Here is a 27,377-nt window from a genome sequence, read left to right on the forward strand (position 1 = left end):
TGTTTGTGAAGACCTGGCCACGCTAGCAGGCTGGTCAATGAAAAGAAACCTTATGCTGATTGCAGACAGAGTTTGGTGGGTTGTTCTTGTTTGGTATTTTGTTGTTTTATTTTCAGACTAGTACATGTACTCTCGGGAGAAAACAAGGCTGTGAAACCAAGCCACCTGCTCAGAAATGGCCTCAGGACATTCGTGGCTGTGTTCAAATCTAGGAAAAAATGCATTTGAGCATTTGTGCTGAAGCGTTTCCTAACAGCCTGAGAAATAGTGATATGGGAACACATACCCCAGACTGCCAGGGTCTGGCAGTGAAGGGCTTTAAGGAAGCACCTGTAAAAGACATCACGATTTTGAAGTGACACTTGGGCACTCCCTCTTTCTCAGGGATATTTGGATCCCATTACTGTCATCCTGTTCATCAGAGTAGCACCTTAGTTCCTCCCATGTGGTAAGACAACACATGCTGCATGAAAAGGCAGCAGGATGTGACAGTAATGCAGCTAATAAAAGGGTTGGGAGAGAGTGTCAGGGCTGACACATGGTGATGTGTTTCCTCAGGAGCGTATGTGCACCTGGAGAGCATTCTCTGTGAGTAGGGGAGATGTGAGGGATACCAGGAGGTGCTGCTTTTGGTCTGGGCCTGGTCATTGCAGGGAAGAGTCAAGCTGTGCCTGGAAAATAAGGTCCAGGAACTTGGAGGGGAGGGATGAAAAGGAGAGCTGAATTGATACAGGAGCTTTTTTTTCTCTGGGTGAGCAGCAGATAGAAGAGGCTGCTCAAAAACTGGAGGCAAGTGATGATCCAAAGAGTAACGAAACTGATAGCGCCCTCATCTGAGAGTAGTTAGACTGGTTTGCATTATGAAGAAGGGTACCTCAACTTCAAATATGGCAGTGCTTATGAAAGCTGAGTAAGACCATAGATCTCATTGAGCATCTGGCTTCAGATGGCAGTGGTTGTGCTGGGAAGGTAGGTGGGTTTAGTTGGATTGATTTGTTTTACTGTTTCCCATTTCAGTAACTTCTCAGAGCTGCACTGTACTCAGACACCTCTGTAGTTTTGGGTATAGTGTAGCCAAACGGTAATGATGGCCATGTGTGTTTGAGGGAAGGCAGATCTAGAACTTGCTGTAACAACAGCTCATCTGCTGTGGTAGTCAAGAAATTTTGGTTTTACTGGCTAAAAAGAATGCTCTGGATTAATGCAAGTTTCAGTTTGTAATATTGTTTTAAGCAGGACTATGCTTCTGTTCTGAATTAAGTGTATGATGAAGTACTTATGTTTCTCTCTCAGCAATCTCAACCCAGAGAAAAATACAGAGGAAAACGGAATGTCTACACAGAACGATAACTTTGAAGAGATCATAAATCTACCTATTGGTTCTAAACCATCCCGGCTGGATGCCTTGAACAATGATGGAAGCGACAGTCCCGGAATTCCTCTGAATCCAATTTTAGCTTTTGAAGATAAGGGGACTCTTTTGCCTCAGGTAGACAGTGTTCAAACACATCAAACAGCGGGTAAGTTTACCTTAGTTCACTACATTTAATAATGTGTTTTAACCGACAGAGGATCTAGAGCTTCTACTTGGCATAGGTTGAGTAATTTAAGCATTTTAAGCCCAGAATTCTTTGTGGAGAGGAACAAATCTTCTGTTTGTAAAGCTATGTATACCAAGCACATACAGATGCTGTGTGAATGATGATGAGCCCTCAGCTTTTGCTTGAAAGGCATTCTCAGTTATGCTGAGCTATTTGCCTTTAGGAGCTGCTTGAAAACGTTTTTGCTGTGCTTTCAAGTGGAAATGATAACAGTGACGGCTGCTGTTCTTAGTTTATGATCTGCAATCATGTTCCAGTTCTGTAGATATAACATCTGATATGTGTGTGCTGAAAGGGAGCTGGTAGCTGCCTTTTATGTCAACTTCTGAATGACTTCCCTCATCAAGTTCTTGCTGCCACGAATACTGAGTGTCGGTTTCCAGCACAGCAGATTTTTTTTCTGAATTGCACTGTAGCTTTTAAAAGACGTTGGGTGAACAGTTATTAGCATAAGAAATTAAATTGGACAACCCTAATTTACCTCCTCTTGTCTAGAACATATAAGAAAAAGTCATCTTTCAATAAAATATTTGCATAAGTGCACTTAGAATTAAGCATTACTACTCTTTGCTGACCTGTTGTTTCTGATGCCTTCTGTTGTAGAAGTGATCTGATTATTTCTTCTGAAGAACCAAAGGTGACACAAACATCTCTGCAGTCAGTGGAGTTTCTTCCATGCAATGAAGGAGTGTTTTATTTTTCTCTCCAGGTTTTTTAAAGATTTCTTGAGCATCTTTTTTTTCTGGAAGGACTTTAGTAAAACCAGCAGAAGAAACGATGGGCATAGACTTGGATCACCTTTCTAATAGCTTTCATCACTAGAAAAAAATCACGCTTCATGTGCATTACTTAATATGGCTTTTTCCAATGAGCTTTTTCTGTTAGTGAATGGATATTTCTGCATTCCTGAAGACACAAGACACTGGAATCTGAAAGCAATGGGCTGATTTGGGTGGTGGGACTTACTCCTTTATTTTTTCCTTTTCTTTTTTTTCAGGTGGGCGTTGGTTTAAAAGGAGTAATTGTAAAATTGGCAACGAATCTTTTACACTTTGTGGTTCTAATACTTGAAAATTAAATACCTCCTTGCTCTACGAGTAGAGTTAATGAGGTGTTTTATTTAAACCAGTCGGTTTAAATATTATTGCAGAGAACTCTTAATTATGGGGGCAGAGTATCGGCTTCTGTATCAGGTTCTTATAAATGTAATTCCTACGGGGACATTGTGTAAATTGAGATGTCACTATGATCTTCTCACGTTTTCTCTAAAGACACAAAACAAGGCAGGTTTTAAAATGTGAAAGCGTTATTTTTTCATGGACAAGAGGAAAACCTATTGTTCTCCTAGATGACGTATTTATGAATTTTGTTCAGTACAGAAATAAATTGTTTAATTGAATAAATGAGAAAAAAATGTAATGAAATGGTACTGCAAACTTGGTTATTTTTTTGGTTACATTCACGTTCACAGTACTATAAAAGGTGCGTGCGGGTGCACATGCACAGGGAGAAACCTTGTTCTAAGTCCTGTAAATTGCTGCTGTTCCCAATGATGGAAGACTTTTCCTTTGCCTTATCAGACAATTGAAGACTGTGTGAAACCTGAAATCAGTTGAGTTTTTGATGATAAAGCAGGTTTTGGGGAATTTTTTGGTTTTGCTCGTTTCAGAGCAAGTGGAAAATGGTCATCGTCTGTGCTTTGTATGCCGCGTGTGATTTTTATAATGCACTATCATTTGAGCGATATGAGGAGCAATGCGGGTTGCATTCTCTTTGGTTTGATGCTTACTTCTACCATCATTATGCCATCCCTCACTTTTGGTTGTTGTTGAGCAGAACAGTAACATTGTGCATCTTTCTATGCTGTGATAAACTGTGCTGTTGCAGGCAGAACTCACGGGGTATTTGAGTTGGAAACATCAACCAGGGCTTGATGCGTTGTTCATTGAAGTCCCTGAGTAGATCCTTGGCAGTGGAAACAGGGTGTTTATGGGGTTGGTGCTGACAGGGAATGGCCACTCAGATTTCTGCACTTGCCTTTAGTGAGCACTGATCTAGGCTTATAGGAAGCTGTGCAGAAAGTCTGTGCTTGCAGAAGAAATCTTCTGAGTCAAAAGCAGAAGAGTTCTTGAAGAAATGACTTTCTGCTGCTGCCAAGTGTTCATCCTACACAGGAGATGGGACAAAAGCAATGGAGAAGCAAAGAAAAAGAGACTTATCTGCCAGAATACGTGGAAGCTATTCAGTCAGAATGCTTTCAATAATAGTTTGTGACACAGTAAAATTAATTGGGTTCCATTCTCGCTTTCTTTAATTTTCCATGTACATAGCCACAATATTTTAAAGTGTCCAAAATATGTAGTTTTCCTTTAAACCTTTATAGCATGTGAGTACCAAATAAAACTTGTTTGAAATATTTCTGTTTCTACTTTGATTTTCTCGCGTACTTGAAGCACGAGTCAGTCTGTGATGGGACAACTCTTCGTCATGTTCCTGGTATGCATAAAACCTCTTCAGGTTTTAGTTTTCCTTTGATCACGTTACTGAAAAATCAGTACAGGATTACTTACAGCTACGAACAGAACAAAGATGTTGCCAGTAAGATTTAGCTTCATTTTTTATTGCTCCGAGGAATTGTTTAGGCTCAGGCATAAGCTGCATTGATCTCGACTATTTTTATGAGACATCAGAATACTCGCTTTGCTGTTTAAAGCACAGAGATGAAGAGCTTGTTTCATTTCTCATGTGGTTTTTGCACTGGACTGCAAATAAAACAATGTATAATTATATTCATTCCAGGCTTGCTTCAAATAAAAGGGAAAAACAAATGCTCTCTTTCAAGGACCCAACAAGCAAACTAATATCTACGGGATGGGTTTCGATGTAGGTGTGAGAGTCTAAAATAATGAGAAAAAAAAAATAGATTTTAAGTCCTGGGTTTAAACGCTGGAGGATCTGAATATTGGTTTTCAGTAATAAGTGCAGTATAGAATGACTGCCAGCTTTTTGCCTGCTATTGCATCTGTTTTGTTATTTGTAATTTTGGAGTCAACAGTTCTGTGAGGAACTGTTTACCCAAATACAATGTCTCCCCTGCTTCTAAACTCAGATTAGAGATTTGGGCCAAAGTTAAATGTTACAATGAGATCTTAGCTGGCAGATCTTTTTCTACATCTCACTCAATTTGTATTCCGTGTTTGTAGCCAGTAGCAGCTCTTAAAACTCTAAAGCTGTACTTTTTTTTTTTTTGTAAGAAACCATGCAGCCTGGGAGCAGAGATTTGCCAACTGAATTGTCCTAAAACTTCACTATTTCCACCAGTCCAGCAAGAAGCTCCAGCCAGCTGGAGATGAGTATTGAATTAGTGGTAGTAGTAGGCAACTATTAATAGTTTAGCTTTCTCCTAGAAATTAAAACAAAAAAAAAACAACAAACAAAAACCAAAGCAGTGCCACATAAGTTCAAGGCTGTGGACTTTGTTATGGTATCTTTTTTTTCCCTGAAAAATACTGTTCTGATTGGCAAGAAGATTCATGAGACAGATTCACTGCATCTCGAGAAGAGAAGGTGGGAGCAGTCTGAACCTGTAGTACACATCATGAATTCAAGACGGTTGAATTCACAGCTAAGCAGACTATTACATGTTTTGGTCCCCTCACTTCTTTTAAAATGAATTAACAGAGTATAAGATCAACATGTAATTTTGTCAGATTTGTTCGCTTTCCCTTTTGAAAGTACCTATGGAACTAACGCGGCATTAGCATTCAATTTCTGTCTTCATACACACATTTCACAAGTCTTTCATTGCAGCTGTTATGTTGTCTTTGCTTTTTGACCTGGTCCTGTTCTTGTTATCAGAACATCTCTGCTTTAATAAAGGTGATGTGCACCATGTTCATACCAGGAAACTGCAAGTAACAGAAGTGGTTAAGCTACAGGAACCAATGAGACAGTTCAGGCTCCTGGATCCGGTAAGTTTTTGTAAGCTATCCAGTTTAAATATTAACTGTCTGCATGGCAAATTGCTGCCCTGAGGAGCTCTTGAGTTTCTTCTGTCTGTTGACGGACTTGCTCGAGGAGTTTGGCCATTTGGCTTTTCCTGAATGCTAATGAGAATTCTGGATCTGAAGAGGAAAAACAAGTGTTAGGCGAGCTGCAGCAATTGCCCTGTTCAGATGTTTCTCCCTGCATTTTAATTCATGGGCTTAGAATGCTTCTATTTTAGGTTAAATAATGTAGTTGTTTCTTACTACAGTATAACATAAGTATACAGAAAGTGGAACAATATCTTTCTGCAACGCAAAGCAGATGGATACTAATTCAATTTTCATTCCCACAACCATTCCAGAATGCTTGCTGCTCATTTCAGATCCGGATGGCAAAAGCTGTTTCACTCAGCTGGTAAATTCACCCTTAAGTACGGATTCTGTCCAGCAGATACACATAGAGATGTATCAGGCTCTTGGCTCTCATTTTGTATTTGTGGAATTATACACTATATATTTATTATCATTGTAATTTATTATCATATTGCATTTTTCATCTGTACTCAACTTGAAGTACTTAAAAAAACAGAACTAAAGAGAGAAATATATTAAGGAACAGACTTCGTATGAAAAAGATGCAGCTTTCCAGCTTTTGCTATCCATGTGATCTTCTTGCATTTGCGTAATCAAAATAAATTACAACTTTAAAGCTGAAAAGCTTTTAGGCTGAGCTTAGTGCCATGCATCCTCATACCAGACAACAGACATCTATACCCCCAGTCATGTTTCCTGCTGATCTAAAAGTTAAAAATAAATAAAGTAAATCTGCGTTTATTGTAAGATATTTGTTCTTGTTTTAAAACAGATAAAATGATTAAGGTAGCAGCTGCCCTTGGGCTTCTTCTGTTTGCTTAGGCAAGCAGAGCTGTCAGTTCAGGAGTGTAGGTGACAGCATGTGACAAAGATTTGCCTTTGCTGCTGCTAGGAGCGGGCAATGCCCCAGAGGTTGAGCCTGGTGGTGAAGACATACCTGTCTGCAGTCTGCAGAATGTGGAAATGGCCAGCTGCTGGAAGCGAACTTCTTGGTGGGTAAGAAAATTTCTGAGATAGGCCTGGATCTCAGTGATGTGGTACTTCAACAAAAGCATCATCTTTTCTGCATAAACAGAAGAATAACTGGAGATCAGCAGGAGCTTTTTAAAACACTTTCATAACTGTTAATTGCAATGACGCTTCAGATTGTTAATGACTGATTTGCCTTCAGCTACTACCTGTGTCACTGCAGAGAATGGTAAATGGCTTACACCTATCAGGGAGCCTGTCCTTTCCTCCTGCATGTACAGACACATACACTGATCAGCTTCTCACACTGACCGTGCATGCTGCTTAAACTTATGCAATCTTCATTCTCTTTCACCGGAATTTAAAACATACAGTCTACCTTTCGCTAAGGTCTATTTTCACTGCTAAGCCTGTATTTCAAGGGTGACTGGAGGTTTTTTTGTGCTAATGAACTTGTTGTAACCATGTGGAGGAATGTTAAAGGTTGTTCAGCACTTTCCAGTTAACTGCTTTGGAAAAAGACTCATTTCACTTCAGACAACCAGGAGTGTCTTTGAAAGCACAGTTGATGCTGTGTGACAGTTACCATGTTCTATCATGTGCCGGATGATGGAGGCAGCTTGAAAGGATGTCTCGGTGTGTTCCCATTTACCAGCCAGCCTCACCAAGCGCTTTGTCAAGGGTTCATTCATCCATTTGACCATGTGTATCGTGACTCCTTCTAGAAGGCAAAAAGGTAGAAGAGTAGTCTGTAAATAGAAACTCCAGTGTCCTAGAAAAGAGCATGACTAATCTGCCAGAACCCACATGTCAAAGTAGGAAACCTTTCACAGAATTGGAGGAACACAATAAGTGCTGAACTTCTGCAATAAGTATTTCTAAATTGTAAAATATGGTCATGTCTTAAAGTTGTGCTCTCAGTAGGGTGTATGGATTTGATTCACAGAAAGCCTATGGGACTTTTATATCGTTGGGTTTGTGCTCTGAAAGAATGCATCATCCAGATTTACTCTGGCCTACTTGTCTCTGTCCAGCAGCTGCTGAGCACCTCTTGTGGAACTAAATGAGATGTGTCACCACTTGCACGGCAGTTACAAGAGAGGAAATGTTTGACAGATGATATCCAGTCCCAGAGTGAGATGGGAAGGTTTACGCTTATCCTCTGTGTCATGAGGCCAGCTGTTTGCTGAGGCACAGTAATTTGGGATCTCTTATAAAATCTACGTGCAATACATTCAAGGAGATAAACACACTTGGTATTTTAGTCTCTTTCTCCTCTTAGATTAGCTTCTGGTATCATGAAATCAGCTGAGAAACTGTGTGACATTACAAATAACAGTAGACAGGTCATGTATGGCAATGAAGGCTGGCACAAAGAGTTTTAACAAAATAATAATTAAGCAGTTCAACGGGGGAAAAAAAAGCAAATAATGGAGCCAATGTCACCTACTGGTAAGCTGGATCGTGCTCTTCTCAGAGGAAGTCATTTACAGTGGGGTTGTTTCCCTACCTTGCTTTGCCAGCTCAGCAAGGCAAGATGTCACATAATGAAGAGAGTCTTCGTGAATGTCAATAGAAAGCATAGTATGGAGGAGACCTTCAACGCATGGGCTTTCAATGACTCTCTGCAATGAGAAAAAGATTAACATTCATCACTTCCATCGTGTTTTGACGGTGCCCAAGGGCTTCAGAAGTACTGAGTATCTCTTTGCAATACTAAGGGATAAGACACTGATAATGTCAGTGTCTCCAGAGCTAAGCAGGGGGAAATGTGGAAGCTGATCATTTTCTTTGCATCTGAGGCTTTGAGAGCTTTCTGGTGTTGAAATGCTCTGATCTGTGGAAATGTGAGGGAATGTTACAAGCAAAGATGAGTTTTGTTTCTGCAGAGTTGTTACATATTAAACATTTCTGTTTCTCTCTTGTTTTTCAGTTTGCATCTGCTATACCCCAAACATCATGCATATCTCCACACCGGAGTTTATGTTTTAGATACCAAGTTGAAAACAGAGAGGGGGTTTAGCCTGCTAAAGGGTAAAAAGCCCTTGAGAGCAAAGGATGAATTCTGAGCAAGTCACCGGACTTAATTAGGGAAGATGCATCTCCAGCTCATAGGAAGATCCTAATGATGGAAGTTGCTCATGACTCCATGAGGGAGCTCAGGTGGCCATCAACAAAAAAAAAATCTTCTTTTGTAATCTAATTTTATTTTGCAATTTTTTAACTTGCTGCTTAGCAGCTGAAGCTGGATTCAATCCTGCTGCTTTTAAAGCTGCTCCAATCTGTGTCTTGCTGGCACAAAACCACTGCTTTTTTCCCTCTTGTGATAGGGACTCTTATGTGTCTTAGAACTGACCTTGGAAGCCTGGTACTCCTATTCATTTCTGTGAGTTCACTTCTGAAGTGAGTGCTAAATACGTTACATGACACACAGAAAAGCTTTTATGAAGATGAACCAGCTCCCTGCCAAGGACAAAATAAAGTCACACAATCTAACTGACAAGTGTGGTAGTTTTATAAAGCAGATTTTGAAAGCATGGTCCATTTTTACTTTTGAGGGCCCTGAGTTTGAATAAATGCATTTCCTTGCAAAAATTGATTTCACAACTATAAAGACTATTTTAATTCCTATCCTTGCTAATATAAGTGAAAAGCTTTATTGGGAACTGATGTTTCCAGTCCCTGCTTAAGACATGCTGAAAGGTTCATTCCATTCCTCATTATTAATTAGGTTTGTATATAGCAAAGTTTTCCCCTTGACTGGTTTAAATCTCTTCCAGTTGCATTGAGTGCTCTGTTACATCATGGGAGAGCGGGCGAAGGAGTGCAAGTACAGTCTTTGCTGTAGGGACAACTTTATTTTGTACTATGGTTTGGTCCTTCAGCCTAACCCAGTCTAGACAAAACTCAACAGAGCACAAGAGCTGCAAGAATAAGAATTAACAGTGCAAAAAAAGGAAGGATAAAACTGTCCCTAAGCCTGAAATCAGGTAAGTCACAGATAGAAAAGATTTTGTTTCAGGCACCAGAGACATTTAAGCAAAGCAGTCTCTGCAACTACTTGTAGCTGGAGAATGAGCAGAGGAGTGCATCTATAGGTATGGCTTTCAGTAGAAACAAAGTCAGTGATAGAGGCCTTGTTAGTAACCTGGCACAACATGTACCTGGCCAAACAGGGAAAATATACAACAGCAGTTGGGAACATATTTAACAAATTGGGAGTGAGTGAAATGAGATTAGTTCTGATCCCTGTGAACAGGTAACTAAAGCTATACAAAGAGTGACAGCTGGGAAATCAGGATTCAGTTTCTAACCAACCAGGGATTCTCCTGATGGTTCCTTTAATTGGTTTGAATGATTTTTGCTCAAAATATGTTTTGTACCTATGACTTGGTCACTCAAATTAGGTGAGCGTATCGTTCATAGGAAAATCAGACACTTCTTGTTTTCTTTAGCATTTTTCCATTGCACTGGAAAAATACAGAAAGATAACTTTTGTTATGACACATTAGGTCCTTTTATTCATAAACACACTTTTGTGCAGAGTATACTTAGTGTATATTTTATAAGTAATAACAGTAAAACGTGTCAGTGGGTAATGCTGATTCTTTATAAGTGTAACAGCAACTTCCTTGGGTGTAATTCAGTTAAAAAAATAAACGGTACTCACGGTACTGTTCTTGGAAAGGTTCAGGTTTCTGATGATGCAAGCAGCATGGCCAGCAATCACAGGGTCTGTTGTGTGCAATGACAGGAGCATCCCCAGGCTCTGCAGTAGCTCAGTGCACACCAGAGCATCCTGAGAAAAGCAACCAGAATTTCCATTACATCCCCCACAGACAATGCCAAGAACAGTGAAGAAACTTTGAAGCAAACTGTAGGCAGACTGAACTTAGCTCTGCAAGAAAAGCATTACTTGATTCATTTAAACCAACAGCAAAGTGGTTGTGATCAGTGCCCTTTCTCTCAAATAATGTCCCGTGACTAGCAAAGGAAGTTTGTGGGGATGCAACAGCAGCAGCGCCATGTCTTTAAGCACCCCGGCAGCTTACCCAACAGTAACGGACTGAGCATCTTAGGCCAACTTGTGATCAGGCATCATTTCAGTAAAGTGCTCTGAACAGCATCCTCTGAGACAACACGTTTCTCTATTCACTGATGGATATTTTAAAGAAACTACCTTTTCCCCCCTGAAAGTAGCTTTCCTCCCATGTTAAATTGATTTGTATCACCAGCCAGGTAGGCTCCTCAGCAGGATTTGGGTTAGGTCTACAGTTGAAAGCAGTGTAAGATTTCCTCTTGGCAAACTTTTTCTTTCTATCTGTTCTTCATGTAATTCTTGTGTTCATTAGTAGCTGACTATTTTAGTTGTGTTACTTAGAAATTGAGACTTTTTTGTGTTTGGTGTAAAACAAACAACTGTTCCTATATATAATTAAAAAAAACAACAGGATAATTCTTAACTTGAAAGTCTGCTTCAGGACCACTGAAGCAGCACAAAAGGAAGTTTTTAAAAGTTCAACGTGCACCTTCTATTTGCATGGGTTAAATGACAAAGTATGTCTATGTGGAAGTAGATGGAAGAGGCAGTACTATGGCAAAACTCAGAGCATTAAAGAATCTTATATGTAGGCATGGCTTTAAGTTTATCTGTTTTTACTTGTCCTCAAAAGCAGAAATCACATAATTTTATATTATCCAATTCAGTTACCGCTAATGACTGCTTTGTGTGCTTTTTGGACTATGTGTCCTCTTTTCTACGTAATCCTATTGACTGTAGTACCCTTATTTAATTTGCTACAGCAAGAAAGGAGGAAATTGTCTATAGACTTTAAATGAACTTTCCAATATGTAATGACTTTCCTGCCAAGCTTCTTCCATCTATTTAGACCTATGCCAGCAAGTGACAGTACTCTGAATTCTGCTGAGCCTCCTTGGCAGGCATGTGGCTGAGATCCAGACTTTGTTGGCTCGGTCCAGCACAGCATGAGAGGCTCAGGAGAGAACTCTGAGTACGAGTGTTTTGGGTGGTTCAAGTGAGTACTGACCTAACTTCTCCTCGGATTCAAAATAAAAGAGCAAGGAAAAGCACTCCAGCAGGAACTGTGCTTGGAATTGCAATGCTATGCTCAAAATCCTTGGGTAGACAGTGCTTGCCAAGTTAAATATTATCCTGTTAGGTAACTTGATGGGAAAGCAAAGCTCTTTGTGCCTGGAATGGAAAGTCACCAGCATCACCTGGAGCTGACATATCCTCGCTCAAAGGAATGTGACTTAAAAGGCCATTTCCCACAGACACTGACTCTTTCCTTAGGAGTTTTAGAGCTCAGTTGCCCTTCGGAGAACTGAATAAAATTCCCCTATAAGAGAGAAGTAGTTCAGTGCTCTCTGGGAATCACTGTCAGCAGCCAGGACAGTGACCAAAAGGAAGGGACGAGAGCTAGTATGAAGCATTCCTGGAGGTTTCATTCATGGTAATGAAAGGGCAGATGAATCCTGAATTATTGTATCCTTGGCAGCGTTTGCAGTAACTCAAGCATCACTTGACTCGGTGGTAAAGGTTAGCTTTGTGTGGTGGTTTGTTTCCTAACAGCTGTTCCCATGGAGAAGTCTCTCTTTCAGACTCTCAGAATTCAGCCTGAGTGAGTGAAAGAAACTTTGAAAGGCCTTGAAAATCCAGGCCATAGAGATGGGGAGGCCTGGGGAGGGAGAGGTCAGCCTTTCCTCAGAGCACGTGGCTTCACTCACTCCCTGGGGACAGCCCTGTTTGCTCACTGAAATAAACCTGTAGATGTAACTGGATTTTTGCTGTGCAAATCACCCCCAGCGATATTTCAGCAGTGAGCTTGCTGAGATCAAATTGCATTCAGTTGCAGGAGGCAGTTTGATGTGCCACAAGGACATGCGGTGCTAATGTGGCCTGCACAAAAGCTCTGGAAAGCTCAGCCTTCTGATTGTGGTTCCGTGAGCATTGAGCTTTCCCAATTTTTCCATCATGTCCCTGAGTTGGAGGAGGCACAATTCATTTCATACTGCGCCATGTACATGCAACAGGATGTGAGGCACCAGGTCTCCAGTGCCCTGGGGAAATTCCAAGTCTCAGCCCCACTTGGGCCCAGCTGTGTTCACTGAGGCTGTCACTGCTGCTTACGTTAGTGTGACAGGAAAGGTTCTTGCCTTTTTTTTTCTATTTTTTTTCCTTTTTCCTTTATCTGCCCAAACTCCAGCTCTCCCATGAGGTTATTGTTAGCTTAAGCTACCTATCAAAAACCTTTCATAGCCGTGTTCCTAAGGATGCCTTTAATTACTAGAACGGAAAAGCGTGTTTAAAAATAATAATAATATCTGTCAGTACTTAGTGATTTGGTGTTTCATGTGGAGGATGAAAGTACAGCAGGTGTGCCTGTGTTGGTTGTTTGCTGCAGTTTATTTTCAGCCAGAGTTCTTCATGTGTTTGCATGGCATTATGCTGCTGAATGGTAGTGTTTGCCCTGAAAATGGGCAAAGAAACCATTTTGTAGCTAAGGACACAAAGAGACACAAGAAAGTTCTGGTGAAATAGCTAAAGATTGAGGGACTTCTCAATTATCTCGAGTCTAATTAAAAAAATAAAACAGATTAAGTCTTCAGATTGTCAGCAGAGAGAGGGGATCACAGGGAGTGCAAGGTGGTGTCTGCTCAGCCAAGCAATCTGACTTCCATCTCCACCTTTTCCTTCCCCAGGGCCTCTTCACAGGTGATCCAATTAACTATGGGATCCCCAGCTTCCCACAACAGACAGGCTCCTTGAGTTAAGACAATGCAGCTGAAGTAGGCAAAGCCTCATCATTTGGGGCAGCAAAGGGAAGGGTTAGGATGGCACAACTCATAGGATGCTGTAACAGTGTTAATGCAGGCCAGAACTGTTCTTTCCCTCTGGCTCTCAGGGGAAGAGATGCCATACCTGGTTGTGTGGGTACTGGGACAGCACCCAGAGCAGAGCGACGGCTGCACGATTCACATCCTCACTGCTGGACACCAGGAGAGAGCACAACCTGGGCAGGACATCCTTAGCAACCAGCTCGGCCTGTGCTTCTGCTGTTTGGAGAAGATGATGATGAAATGTGAGGACATTAGAGAGGACAACCCAATCTCTGTGGGATGGGACAGTGCTTGGTATTTTGTTATGAAAACTAAACCTCATTTGGTCTGGCTCATCTGACCAAGAATTAATACAGGTTTGAGAGCAGCATATAGCTTTGGACACCCTTCATTTTATGTCTAAACCTCAGTGAGAAAAGATGAGGAGCATTTTGTGAGCAACTAATTGGCCTAGAACTCTGTAGAAGGAGTAGACAAACCTGCTTGAATACTGCCTGTCTCAATCACAGTCCTACAACATTGGCCCTGCAACCTCAAAGACCAAAGCTAACAAGGAGCAAAGAGTAAGGCCTTTACTTCCTGCCCCACCGTCACTGCGACTGCTTGGGAACAAGGTGCCTCCACAATTTCTAGATGAACAACTCTACTCTGGGCACTAGGACTCTAGTGCTGAACATGCAGCTCTTCTGCTTTCATCTCCAGAGTACGCTGTAGAAATGGACTGGGGTACTTAACAGGATTGGATTTTTTTTTTTTAAGAGGATGACAAATGCTTGAGAGAGAATTATGGTTAATGAGAGATTCATGCCTTAGGAGAGGGCAGGCCCCACCGAAGCAGCAATTTCAGGAGACATTCTGTCCTAATCAAGATTAATGATTGGGAAATGGGGAGGGGAGCAAAAGGCCCCGTGCATACAAGATATGTGCTGGCTCCCTTACTTTGGGTACTCTGGTTACTACCCCTTGCTGCCTGGGGCAGGTTTGGTTGAGTGCACACCAAACCTCCCTCTTCCTGCAGCATCCGACTAACACACAAATGAGGGCGTCTCTGTTTCTAATGGGAAAGGTTCCCAACCCACCTTCCTCATTACGAAAGGCAGAGAGTGAAAAGAAATGGTGTAGTTTATTTATCTGTGACATGTTACTTACCCCCAGCAGCCAAATTTCTTAGGCAAACACATGCCTGGCTTGAAACCTTCTCATGCCAAAGGGAAAAAGAAACAGAGAAAAAAAGCGTGGTTTCAGTAATGCGTGTTCTTGGCTATTGTACTCAAAATAAATGTGACAACACTGGCAAGCTATCTTCAGAGCACAAATTTTGGGCCTTTGTTTTTAAACCATTATGTTTTAAATGAGTTTGTTTCAACCTCCCCTCAGTAAGTTGTTGATGAGGAAAAGATGACGGAGTTCAGTTTTTTGGATTATTTTTGGGATGTCAAATCAATTATAGGAAAGTATACAGACTGAATTTGTCTTGTGCTTCTTTTTCTTTCCAACTAGGAGAGACAACACAGAATTTAAGGCTTTACCCTTTAAATCCTGAATTGAACCTTGCTGAAGATTTTTAAGAGAGAGGCTCCAAGCAAAGCAAGATTTTCTAGATGTTATTCTTTGAAGCCACACAGTCAAAGCTAAGGATATCACAAGGAAGGAGAAAGAAAAAAGGAGAAGTGGCATAATAGGTACAAGAGCCTGGACAGAGCACTTCATACGCAGTTTCAAGTTTAAAGAAAATAGGTCACCTTGCCTAAAGGAAGTGTCCAGGTCTTTTAATGTTTCCCTTTTCTTTCTCCGAACGTTGCCCTCATAGAACCTACATGTTTTAATGTGTGTCTTTCCTTGTGGGAAAGATGTCATAGAGCCATCTGCGCAGTAAGTAAGCAGAAGTGTGCCAGACTGAAACTGAAAGCCTGACTTTATAGCTGTGCTCTGATGCTAAACCTTCATGTAAAGAGGGTTGCAACTTTACCTTGCCCACAGAGGAGGACAGAAGAGAGATGAGTGTGCGCAGCAGGAATCTGTCACCAATTCTCAGCATGGCCTCATGGTGCTGAGCGCTGGCTGCTATGTTGCTTAGGGCAGCACAGCTATAATACTGCGGAGAGCCAAAGGAAAAAAACAGGGAGAGTGGTGGTCACAGTGATGACAACACTAAAGTGAGTAAAACTGAGCTGGAGAAATGCTCAGAGTGAGAGCTGAAGACTATGCAATGCTTTTTCATCTTCAGGTATGTTCTGAGGTAGACCTGATAATAGCCTGAGTGGGCTCAGGAAAAGTGATGCAATATCTGTTGTTACTACAACAGCAGCCATGCTGTAGCAGTGCACGCTGCACAAACCCACAAGCTCCACGACGCCTCGGAATGTCCTGTACTGCTGCAGCTACTCCTCGGCTGACAACTACCTCAGCTCATCTACATTGCATTGCATATTCACACTGGTTGATTGGAGATGAATGTTGTCACTGCCCTAGCATACCAAGAGATAATTTACAAAAGTTTTAAACATTAGTTCCAGGGAAGATTATATATATTAAAACATGTGGTACTTGGGAGGTATAATTAGAAGGAACAGGTTGAACTGCAGAGAAAGAAATTTTAAGATGAATGTCAAGAGAAGTAGGTGATGCTGATAGAGTTTGCAGAAAGCAGTTCCAGAGGCTCCATCGCTTCTGACATTTACAACTAAATAGAGCCAAGGAGGAAACAATCCTGTACTTCTCAGACAAACTGAATGAACACGTTGACTTTCAGGTTTACAAATCGGACTCATAGTTTTTCATTAGAATACTTGAAATCAAGGAGCAACTCTGTTAACTGTGTAGAAATACAACATATCTGGGGTAAGCATAAAAAAAGAAGATTTCCCAGACATCCCAAACAATGAGAAAAAAATTCTTTGCAAGTTATGCCTTCTGAAACACTTAGCAGAATTGTTTAGAGGGGAAGATCAAAGGAGGCATGAAGAGCAGAAGAGCAGGCCTATCGGCAGCTGATCTGATGATCCAAAAGACACAGAAAGGTAGCTGTATCACAACTGCATTAGTATACACTGATATAATAAACCCCCTGTGGAGCTAAACAAATCATGTGCTTTGAATAGATGTTGTCTGACTGAGCTGAATTCCTTCAAGATGCACTCACATGTAATTCCGCTTCTCTGCAGAGCCTTCCCCTCCCTCCGCCTTTGCATTTCCCAGTTCTGTGCTTTGTGCTCTCCCTGCAGTCACACTATCCTTGTTAGAAAATCTGAACTGTGCCATACCTGCACTTCTGAGTCAGGGGACTCCAGCAGCAAGGTGAGAACTGGCAGGGCTCCTTCCTTGCACAAGACCAGTTGGATCCTCTCTGCCATTTAAAAAAATGAAGTTCTGTTACTGTGTCCTTTCACAGAATCACAGAATAACCCGGGTTGGAAGGGACCTCAAGGATCATGAAGCTCCAACCCTACTGCCTGGCAGAGCCACCAAACTTCCACCTAACTTTCCCTTCCCTCTTTCACATTATTCAACAGAGAGATGCACAATAGAGTGATTGTGCTTATTCAAACATCAGCGCACACCATTCAGAGCTGGTGTAAGACTGTAGCATTTTAGCAAAATGACCTAGGCTGGTTGGTTAAACCTATGCTGGTTTTCTGCTAAGCCTACTGTGAGAATCTGATTTGGTGGGGAATATGGCAAATCTCAAGCATGATATTCACCACACATGATTTCCATGTAAAACAAACAATAATAGCAGCAGTGTAATAGTCAATTGTAGAAGTTCTTGCCAATCATTCCCCCTACTGTACTGAAATAAGATATCCCTTAGGAGTGTATCATCTGGCTGTGTGGGATAATGGTGTCATGTGTGTTTTGAATCATCCAACGCTAAAGTTAGAGATACAAGTTAAACAATATCACAGCTTGACCTTGCAGGATAAATTTGGCTAATCCTTGTTGGATTGCTTCAAAGTACTACCAGATTTCCTGATAGCTTTTTAGACCAAAATATCTCTTTAATAAATTATTATTTCTGTTTCTTTAATATCTTAATTGCTTGCACATTAATTCTTTGAGTTCTAGACTTTCTGTTTTGGATCTAAGTAAAAATGGGTCTGCACTAGCTAAGGAGAGGCCAAACTGAAACAATCAGCCTATGGTATCGTGAATACAATATGCAAAGCAAATAACTTGTTGTGAAGATAAGCTTTTGTTCTTGCTTTAATACTTTCAACTTATGTATCTTTCTACTGCTGAGGAATTTTCTTTCAGCAACGTTAGCTAAACCGTTTGTCAGGAAGTACCTGATTGTGTCAGGTTGAGAATAGCACCAACTGCATTTTGTTGCACTCTAGGATCATAGGAATTGGCAAGAGACAGTAAAGGTGTAACTCCTCCAGCAGTGCCAATAGCCAGTCGGTTGGACTCTGAGGGAAAAAAAATCAGAGTAAGAAAGAAATGAGACAGTGCCACACAGTATCCTCTTACTGAGTAAGGAGCAGGACAGATGGAAGGACCGGCTTTCTTTGGAGTATTATTCATGTATGTACATTTATAGACTGTTTAAACAATGGCCAGTCTCTGAAACTCTGCCAAGAGAAACATGAAACACAAGCAAGCAAGAAATGTGAAAGGATTTGGATCAAATATTATCTTCAGGTGACAACTAACTTAGAGACTTATGAGAATAAAAACATCTTTTCCTGGAACCATTCTATACTGTGGGACTGATGCACACACACACAGGGAGCCTGCAGTGGTGGGATGAGCTCTTGCAGCCTGTATTGGTGGAGGTTATGGCACACGTGCTTGGCACCCTGCTCTAGCCTGGGAGTGACTGGAGCACCGACTTTCACTGCGGGAGAGTGGAGAAACCACAACAGGTACCTACACAGTGGAAACCTGTTGTTTCTCACTATCTCACCATGGTGTACAATTGAATTATCATCTCCATGGCCCATCTGTTTATCACAAAATCACACAATCACAGAATCGTAGGGGTTGGAAGGGACCTCTTGAGATCATCGAGTTCAACCACTCTGCAAAGCAGGCTCCATAGAGCAGGCTTTGCAGGTAGGTGTCCAGGCAGGTCTTGAATTCATCTCCAGAGAAGAAGAAAACCTTTGTAACACAGTTCCTCTACTGATGCCAGTGCAACAATGTGTCCCGGAGTGTGTTTTTAGAAAGGAACCACGTATTCATTTACTACTCTAAAGTAGGTGAATCACTGACATCTACTCAAACTGGGTTTGATTTACCCACCTGGAAACCTACATTTATAAATTCCTTCCTTCCACGTTCTGCTGTCTGTGTGCTTTAAAATTCTCCTGACAGCACAACTTCGAATGTGCTCTGCGCTCACTGTAGCCTTTTCTGTTTAGCTACATGGCCTCCCAAAACACTTGCTGTGAACATTTAGTTCTTTTCCTATCCACTCTGAGCAGAGTTCTTATCCCAGAACTGATTGTTTCTACTCACAGATTGAAACAGATAATTGCAGATGTGCACATGTCCTCTTGCTGTGTGGATAAATGCCAGTATTGGAACCAACTGACCTTCAAATCTTTTTAATCTAAATGAGCTTGTTTGTTGTTTTGTTTTTGGCTATTTCTGGCAGCTGCTAAGTACGGGGTATCCCAGTTCATGTCTAACTTGCAGTCACATTGCTGAACAACTTCAGTGTACACAGCTGTGGATGCATATTGCAGCAGAGTTAAGACACGTTGCCACTATCGGATTTAAAGTTTTCATCACCTCAAAGCAATCTAAAGGATCTTTCCAGTTTTATTCTGCTTCCATATTTATCTTTTAAAAAATATTCTAGAGCATGAATGGAAGACTTGAAGGTCATGACTGAGGAACATTCTTTTCTCAAGCAGATCCTTTAAGATATCAGGGCATATGAGTTACAGTTAAAGTAAACTCTAGCAAGTTGCTTCTTGCTTTAGTCTCATTGCTGTGGCAGCAAAATATATTCTGAGAAAGAAGTAAATGGATCCAGTCCATCTAAATCCTAGTTAAATTGAGACACATCTTCAAAACTGAGCTAAGTCCCAGACAGCAACCCAACCTATGTATCTGTGGGACTGTGTACCTTTATGTTCAGCAGATGATTTCCTACACAGGCTAGAAGTTCCTTGAATGCTTAACGTGATCTACTGGTGCTCAAAAGTACACTGGAACTTATGGAGTGTTCAGTGGTATTAGGTAACCATCCTCAAAAGAGAATGCAGCTGGAGTGGCTGAGGGTTCCCTGAGACATCAAGGAGAGCCAGAGGGCCTTCAATACTAATTAACATCTTTAGGTTCCCAAGGACACACCCCTTTCTCTGTGCACTGCTTAAAACAGATGGAAGGATCTGCCTCTGTAGGTCTTCAGGAGAAAATCTCCACAAAGTATAGATAACAAAAGCCCTCCTATGCCCAGGAATCTCAAACTTGAAATAAACTTGGATCCTGTTTATGTGCTCCCCCTTCACAATATAAGTACCTAAGTGAGAAAGTTATGCATCCACAATGCCTTTAACAGCCTCCGGGGAGATCAGGTGGCAGCTTCCCATGCTGGGGGGGAAGTTGGTAGAAAAACAAGAGAGGAAGGGAAATAAGCATTATTTATAAGTTTTAAGCAGGCTTTTACATATTCTTTATACAAGAACAATGCAGTATGAGAAAGGTAGAATCAGCCAGACTAACACAATGACTTTTGTTAACAGTGGTTGAGCTTTGTTGCAGTCCTTTCACAAACTGGTGACAACACAAAATAGCAGCAGAGGAGGATAAAGTTTAAATGATAAATCAGTTGCAGGATGACAATGACGCTGTAATGCAGTCACAAAAGACATAAATGTTATCATCAGATGTATCACACACAGATTTTCCTGGATGTCACAATGGATGGCACGGGTGAGATCCCAGCTGAAGTACTGCATGTTTCTTGTCACTGTCTTTCAGAAGGGATAAATTCAAAATTAAACTCCTACAGCACTTATGCAAGTCTTCTGACTGTAACAATGCTTGAGGTCTGTGGTACTGCAAAACAGCTATGTTCCATTTCTGGAAAGGATGCTTTACACCCAAAAGGACTATGAAGATAAATGGAGAGTCTCATTTAAAAAAGGAGTCTTGAAAAGAATTTGGCTTTCTCGTTCTAGTAAAATGAAAGATCTTCATTGGTACAGACATCAAAGAGGGAGAAATATTGAAGTTAAAAACCAATATAGACACTAATTAAGATACGGTAGTCATTAATATATTTAGGTTGGAAATCTGAAAAGAGTTTGTAATCATAAGACAAGAATGGCCAGAAACACCAAGAAGATCTTCACCAGAATCTCAAGAATTTGTGAAAGAACAAAGCCAAAAAGATACCAATGTGACATCTGTTGACTCTTAATCCAATTGCAAGTAAGTGGTTTCACACAAGTTGAATGGATTCACTGCAGAGGATAAGGGGAAAGAACAGCACACTCACCTGAAACAGCCAAAGTCATTGTGCAGGCACAGGAATTACACTGGACAGTGGGATCCTCTGACTCAAGCAGATCCAGAATTGGCTCAAGTAAACCCATTTGGACAACCATTTCCTTGTCAACTATTCATAGATTCATGAACAAGTGGACAAATGAGAAAGTAAGTAGTTAAAGCCTTTGTGAAAAGAATATATCTTTCCTTTAGGGTCTATATTTTGATCATGCAAAATAGCCCTAATATAGAAACAGCTTGAAAGGCACTTAAAATCTCTTAATTGGTTTGCTTGATTCATTGTCAGACTCAAGAAAGAGTGTATGAGATACTCTGATGCTTCCAAAAGTTTCTACCAGCAATTCTATTTTCAAACACACAGTTCACTTTGGAAACTGCAACTGCAGCTTTCCAATAGGTTCGCAATTTTCTCATCTGCTCTCCATCTCTTGAAGTCTACCTTTATAAATATATTTTTAATTTGTAAGCAGTGATGTGTATTCTGCAGCTCCCAGATGCTAACTCAATTAAATGGGACCCAGAAGCTACAGAAGACAGTCAGTAATTCATCAGAACATCATCTCATAGGCAATTTGTTTCTGAGAGCTGTATCCATTGCTTGGAAGTGCACTCTCAATCCAAGAAAAAGATTAGTACAGATATTCCTACACCAGCCTGAGAAAAAATTAACAGTCTTTGCAAACAGATTCAAGATTACTTGCCATGTGATACAGCATTGCTCAAGGGACCTAACATCCAGAATATATGTGGCTTGCAAGCAAACTCACATCTGTCCTATCTAGAACACAAAAAAGGGAATTTGGATATGTGTAAGCCTCACTATGGAAAAGTGCCTTTCTTCCGTACTGAGTCCTGCAGAAGAGATGCACCAGAATGGGAAATGCGGTATTAATTACTCACTATTTCCTTCCAGCAAAAAGTTGACAAGGGACAAGGAAGACATTTGTTGCACCTCCAGGTCAGCAGAACGTAGTAAGGCATAGAAGGGCTCCAGATGCTCTGCTGGTAGGGGAACATTCACTGCAGAAGTGAAAGAAAATGCTCAGGAGTCTCATCATTCACATTGCTCTTGTTTTTCACTTTTTGGTCTTGGGCCTGAGTTGTTACTATAAATGGGCTGAGTGGTGTTCTCCATCATTAAATTACATTGCTACAAGCAAAACAGGCCAAGTTTCCTGAGAAGGTTTTGAATAATCAAGTACTTAAAAAATAAGGGAAGGAACCCAACACGCCTTGCTACCAAACAAGTCATTCCACCTCATAGCAGGTCCTCATGTTGAGTAGACTGCACATTTTTAGCCAGAAAAAAATACATAGAATAAAGCTCGAGGTACAATTCTAAAAAGCAAATAAATAAATAAACCACAGCTTCCTGGTTGCTGGTATTTCTGCCTTTATGTAGGACCCAAACTCTTGTTGGAATCTTATTTGGCATATCAAGGCTGACTTCCAGTTGTCCACAGATTGCCTCAAAAGCCAAGCAGTGGCTCCCTTGGAGTAGCGGGTATAAACCAGAATGTTTCCTTCATGTTTCCACTACAGCCTGGCTTTGAGGCCTTTGTCCTCTGCCAAAAACTCACACATTGCAAAACCTTAAAAGATCACTATGACCACTTCCTGCCACCAGATTCTCTGTATGTTACTCTCAGGAGATTCAGAATACACTGACTCTAGGTACTGTGGAGTCTGCTGATCTGTTTTCAACACAAATGACAATTTTTATAATCATGAGAGATAATCTCCTCACAGCAAAACCCAGAATGATTCTGCCCATATGGCAATGACTGCACTTCCATTTTTTCCTGGTAAAAAATGCAGCAGGAAAAAACAAAATACAAAACAGAGCTTTGATTAATGAATCAAAGCAGGTTTCACAGCTGGAAAATATTATTTTATTTATAATCACATCGAAATTTTCTAAGGCATTGAGACAACTTACTGTGCTGGCTCATATGCAAATAATAGAGGGCAGCAGACTGCTGTAGACCTGGGTTTTCTGAAAAAGCCAAGATCCTCAAGGCTTCCAGAGGGTCCTTTCCCAGTGGTGACATTTCAAAACCTAAAGATATACAGTTACAGCACAGACTTAATTACACTTGAAACAGTATAGTTTATAAAAAGAAATTAAAGTTTACAGCCCATCAAGCAAGTAAGGGTGTTTGTACTGAATCAGCTCCATGGAGCCTATCTATACTCTTCATATTTCCAGGAGAAGCAGCAATAAATGAACCCAGAATAACCTGTCCTTGGCAGTGCCTCTTAAAATTCTTGAAGCTAGTGATTGGATGCAAGATAAATTATAACCTTTAGACACTTTTATGCTATCCAGTATAAATGCAGGTGTTGTTCTTCTCCATAAAACTCCTATTGCTTCCTGAATCACAGAAGGTTTTTGTTAAAATGTATCAACTGGAAATGGCATTCTTAGCTATGAGAATAGAACAAGAACATATTTTTAATTTACTACTTTTTGGTTTTGCTGTGTTTTCTATTTTTTGTATCATAATAATGGATTTCAGGAAATATCAATGTGGATTGCAAATGGGTTTGCCTCAGGCTCAAATTCCTAGCATGCATCTACCTGTTCCTGAGTATGATATGAATAAACCAGATGTTCAGCAATAGCCATCAAGAATAAAGCAATAGCAGTCATCCATGATTTCTGTAAGTTAGTGCATTATGTGCTTACAGTGAGTGGAATCGAACAGCAAAGAGGAAGAAAAAAAGGCCATTGATCCAGAGCTCATCAGCATCAACTGTTGAAAAGGTAATGTACTAAATATTGACTGGTGGAGCCCACAAGTATACAATCCATCTTTAGACAAGATTTAAGCAGTACATTAAAGATTGAAATATCTCTGTGAAAAACAAGACCTAGCTACTTTTCTTTGCATGGGATAACAGGGATGTGAGGGATATGAAGGTTGTGGGTTTTCATGACTCAGTGTGAAACTCAGCCAATATCTCAAGCTACTAGAAACTGCTGACATAACAAGAATAGCAAATGCTTACCTTCAAGGTTAGGTAAGTGTGTTTCACAGAAGAACTGCTTCATATAATAGTTTTATTTAATAGTTAACAATAAACACAAAAGGAAGGACTAGCCACCAGTGTGTGCAAGAAACATTGAGAAAAAAACAAGGATCTGTTCATGTAGTTTAATTCCTTTCCTTACAAACAGACTACCTGAATCCCTCACATATCCGTGCATATTTATTTAGGAGAATGGTAAAGAAAAAGCCACACAAAATCTTCACCTGATGACCTAGCTAACAAATGAAAATGACCAATCACAAAAGTATTTCCTTGCACTCAATTCCAAATGCTGGTTCTCTGCTTAATATAATTTGTCCAAATATGAGGATGGGATTGCTCATCTCAGAATAAAATACACGAGTGAGTGCTAAATTAAGATGTATATATCTTGGTTCTCTTGCTGAGGCTCCTGTACCTATCTTGGCAGCAGAGTTTGGCCACTCAGAGAATTAACCTTGGTCCTTCCTGGGTGCTGTGTATCTCCTATCATAAACATTGGGACCTCCCTAAGAGCATGTGTGGCCACCTCCACGCTACTGCCACAGAAGCTCAAGGCTCCCTGCTGCTCTGTCCCAGCTCCTAAGAAGCCAGGACAAACTGACCTTTGTGGACCCATCTCAGAGAGGAAAGAGTGATCTGGAAAAATTTATGAGAACATTATGGCCCTTTACAGCTCCCAGATCACTCTTTACTTGCTCCTGATCTCTTAGTTGAGTAGGGTTATTACTGTCAAGACACTCATAAATGGTCAGGAGCATGTTAGCTTTTGGAAGAAAATGTTCAGCTTTGGAAGATTCTCAATGCAAACAAAACTGAAAGTTAAAGTCCTATTTCAGATATAGATGTTGGTATTTAGCCAGTGCTTCAAATGCACACTAATTAAATATACCAACAGCATGAAATCCCTGTGTTCAAAGAGTAAGGACATCAGCTGAGGCTAATCCTTGTGTATTTCAGTCAGCATCACAACAATCATTCCTAAAGTTGTTCCATGACAGATTATTTCAAACAACTTTATCTGTGTTACATCAAGAATAAATGTCTCTCTCAGTTTGTGTCACAAGAAGGCAAGTAAAGAAAGAGTGGTTTGTGGTGTCCTGCACCCTGTATGGAAATGAAAAAAGAAGGATATGCAATTTTGTCTAATTCCATCAGCCCAAGGTTGTTAAACTTAACACAATGCATGCAATTAGCTGTAAGACAAAGCAAAAAATCCAACAGCCAACTGCCCCCTCTTCAAGACTGAGACAAGGAGTGTTTTCAGGTAGGACAACTGACAAGACACACTCATCCAAGGAGACATTCTGTGACAGTAGGAATGAAATTAAACAAGTTAATGTACATGTACACAAAAGTGCATACTGGCAAATCAGTTTTTTTGAGTTTGGGGAAGCCTTCTGAGCCCAATGGCACTTGTGCCATGGTGTCCTCAGCCTTCCCCACGTGCAGCACAAGCACCTTCAGTGCAGCTCCAGATGCTCCGCACCAGACCGTAGATGTATGTAAACAACTCAGCCAGGACCATGCTGCTGTTTCCTGCTAACAGGCTCCTGTAGCACCCAGTGTTAACACAGCCCTTTTCCCAGCTTTTTTGCTTCAAGGACTGACTCAAAAAAATTAACTTCAGTTACTAGAAGGACTTGCTTTCATGAAACATACGTACATAGGTCATGTTTAACAGCAGTGGCACAGCAGAAAGGGACAGGCCACTTCTACCTGAATCCTACTGTTGTGCCACTCAAGCTCTTGATGTTGCATACACAAAGAAAATGTCCTGCCACTCTGTCCTTTCCTACACCACTATGCCATGTCAGAGCAGTTCAGAGGGGAATCTGTTTTCAGCCCCCCTTTCACGATCCTTTCAAAAACCTAATGCTCTTACCTCTTTCAATTCGCTGCAGAAATTCCTGTGCTGTCACCCGCTCATGAGGCTGCAGGATGGGCTTGTACAGCTGCCTAGTTTTTGAGCCATTCTGTTTCAAGCACGAGCAGTCACTTATCAGAGCTAAGCATTCCTTCATGCTGCGCACCAGCTCTGAGGATATCTTCTGAACGAAGGCCATGAAGTCACGCAGCAGCTGCATGCACCGTCCACACAGCTGACCCATTCTTGCTCCACCAGCAGAGAAACAAACAAAACAAAACAAAGCAAAAGGAAAACGAAAGAGAAGGGAAAAAAAAAAATTTCTCCCCAACTTGTCCACGTTTTGCACTTACGTGCTGCCTTGGTGTTTGTCTGGTGTTACAGATGTCAGCACAACACTATGCACAACTGCTGAGAAGGAGACAAGCTTCAGCAACCAAAAAGCTACATTGCGCAACAAAGCTGATTTCATTGTGGATCTCCCAGTCTATCAAATATTACTGAAAAGGCTGGACCTGAGCCATGCTCAGACACCCTCCCTTTTCTTGAAGAAAAATAAGATGACGGCCTAAACTCCATTCCATGGAGAACAGAGTTTAACTCCTGGGGTATCCACCAAAGTCTTCATGAGGCCAGAAAAGCAATGGGGTGATGAAAAAACAACTTCAGTTTTTGTAAGGCAGTTTTCCACATGAAAGGTAAGCACCACCTTGTGTGTGTGTGTACAGGCTGTAACTGCCAATAGGAGAGGGAGACTGGGAGGGAAAAAAAGAAAAAGAAAAACCAAAACAACTTGTACACTAACAGGTTTTTCCAGTTTTTGGTAGACCAGAACAAAAACCCTGTTGGGCAAACAACTCCTAACTCAGCCAAGTGAGACTCTGCAAATCAGCAAGAATGGAAAACTGGAATAAATAAAATACAATCAGTGGCCAAGTGAATTTAGAACTGAGAGCAGCCAGGGAAGTTAACGATGGGCTGGTTTTGCTGTCTTGATTGCAAAAGACATCTGCAAGTTTTCAGGCAGAAAAGGGATGTTACGGGGAAAAAAAAGCTGTTCTCCTTCCACCCCATCATTTTGCATGCTTCACTGGGATGGAGCATGTGCCCACCCTTGGCTGAACAGTCCTATAAAAGACTTTGTTCTAATTAATGTACCATAAAGTGATAATTGTAACATTCTTCAGGTTTTGAGTAAAATCTGAGTAAAACATTTTGAGTAAAAATGTCCCAGAAGTTCTGAGACCTCTCCTGCACCTGGAGTTAAGTGTTGGATTCTTCCGGCTATTTCCTCAAGCAGCTTTGCATGCCCATTGAGTCCGGGTCTCTGTTCTGCTTCTCAAACCTATCAAAAACTAGGTTAACCTGACAATTTTTGCAGCATGTGTTCTGGACATTTTCCAGAACCTTCTAAACCATGGGGATCCACGTGATTTTAAGGATTGGCTTCCACCACCACTTACTCTTCAGGTTTTGCTTATGATCATCCACCCTCCAGCTTCC

General features: G+C 40.9%; 2 protein-coding genes across 14 annotated transcripts in view; one reads left to right on the plus strand and one right to left on the minus strand.

The window, feature by feature from the left end:
• The window catches only part of MAP7 (microtubule associated protein 7), a 101,357-nt gene extending 97,340 nt beyond the window's left edge, over positions 1 to 4,017 (plus strand). For 10 of the 12 annotated variants that reach the window (XM_032443632.1, XM_032443628.1, XM_032443626.1 and 7 more), the window contains 2 exons: positions 1,294 to 1,520; positions 2,311 to 4,017. In XM_032443632.1, the coding sequence (XP_032299523.1) occupies positions 1,294 to 1,520; positions 2,311 to 2,330 (247 nt within the window). In that variant the 3' untranslated portion in view covers positions 2,331 to 4,017. Of the gene's footprint in view, positions 1 to 1,293; positions 1,521 to 2,204 lie in introns of all 12 variants that reach the window. The other 2 variants (XM_032443629.1, XM_015858377.2) reach the window with 1 other exon arrangement.
• LOC107311664 (vacuolar protein 8-like) lies at positions 2,575 to 26,765 on the minus strand. 2 transcript variants are annotated; one of them, XM_015858382.2, is made up of 14 exons: positions 25,893 to 26,765; positions 22,914 to 23,033; positions 21,875 to 21,994; positions 20,964 to 21,083; positions 17,797 to 17,919; positions 16,774 to 16,856; positions 15,480 to 15,605; positions 14,660 to 14,705; positions 13,593 to 13,726; positions 10,320 to 10,448; positions 8,160 to 8,274; positions 7,236 to 7,370; positions 6,618 to 6,743; positions 2,575 to 5,725 (listed from the first exon to the last, which is right to left on the minus strand). In XM_015858382.2, exons 1-14 carry the CDS (start codon positions 26,116 to 26,118, stop codon positions 5,604 to 5,606), a joined length of 1,725 nt encoding a protein of 574 aa, XP_015713868.1. In that variant the 5' UTR covers positions 26,119 to 26,765; the 3' UTR covers positions 2,575 to 5,603. The 2 variants fall into 2 exon arrangements, with proteins under 2 accessions (XP_015713868.1, XP_015713870.1); XM_015858384.2 differs by lacking the exon at positions 15,480 to 15,605.
• Between the last annotated feature and the right edge of the window lie 612 nt (positions 26,766 to 27,377).

This window comes from Coturnix japonica, chromosome 3 (assembly GCF_001577835.2).
Source record: "Coturnix japonica isolate 7356 chromosome 3, Coturnix japonica 2.1, whole genome shotgun sequence".
In the NCBI taxonomy this organism is placed as follows: Eukaryota; Metazoa; Chordata; class Aves; order Galliformes; family Phasianidae; genus Coturnix; species Coturnix japonica.

Bases quoted from the DNA above. Each gene is read 5' to 3' on its own strand.
- LOC107311664 (XM_015858382.2), bottom strand. From the start codon at position 26,118: ATGGGTCAGCTGTGTGGACGGTGCATGCAGCTGCTGCGTGACTTCATG. The intron at 21,995-22,913 runs GTAAGTTGTCTC...TCACTTCTGCAG, and splicing joins TTTGCATATGAGCCAGCACA to TGAATGTTCCCCTACCAGCA. The intron at 17,920-20,963 runs GTGAGTGTGCTG...TTTTTCCCTCAG, and splicing joins AATGACTTTGGCTGTTTCAG to AGTCCAACCGACTGGCTATT.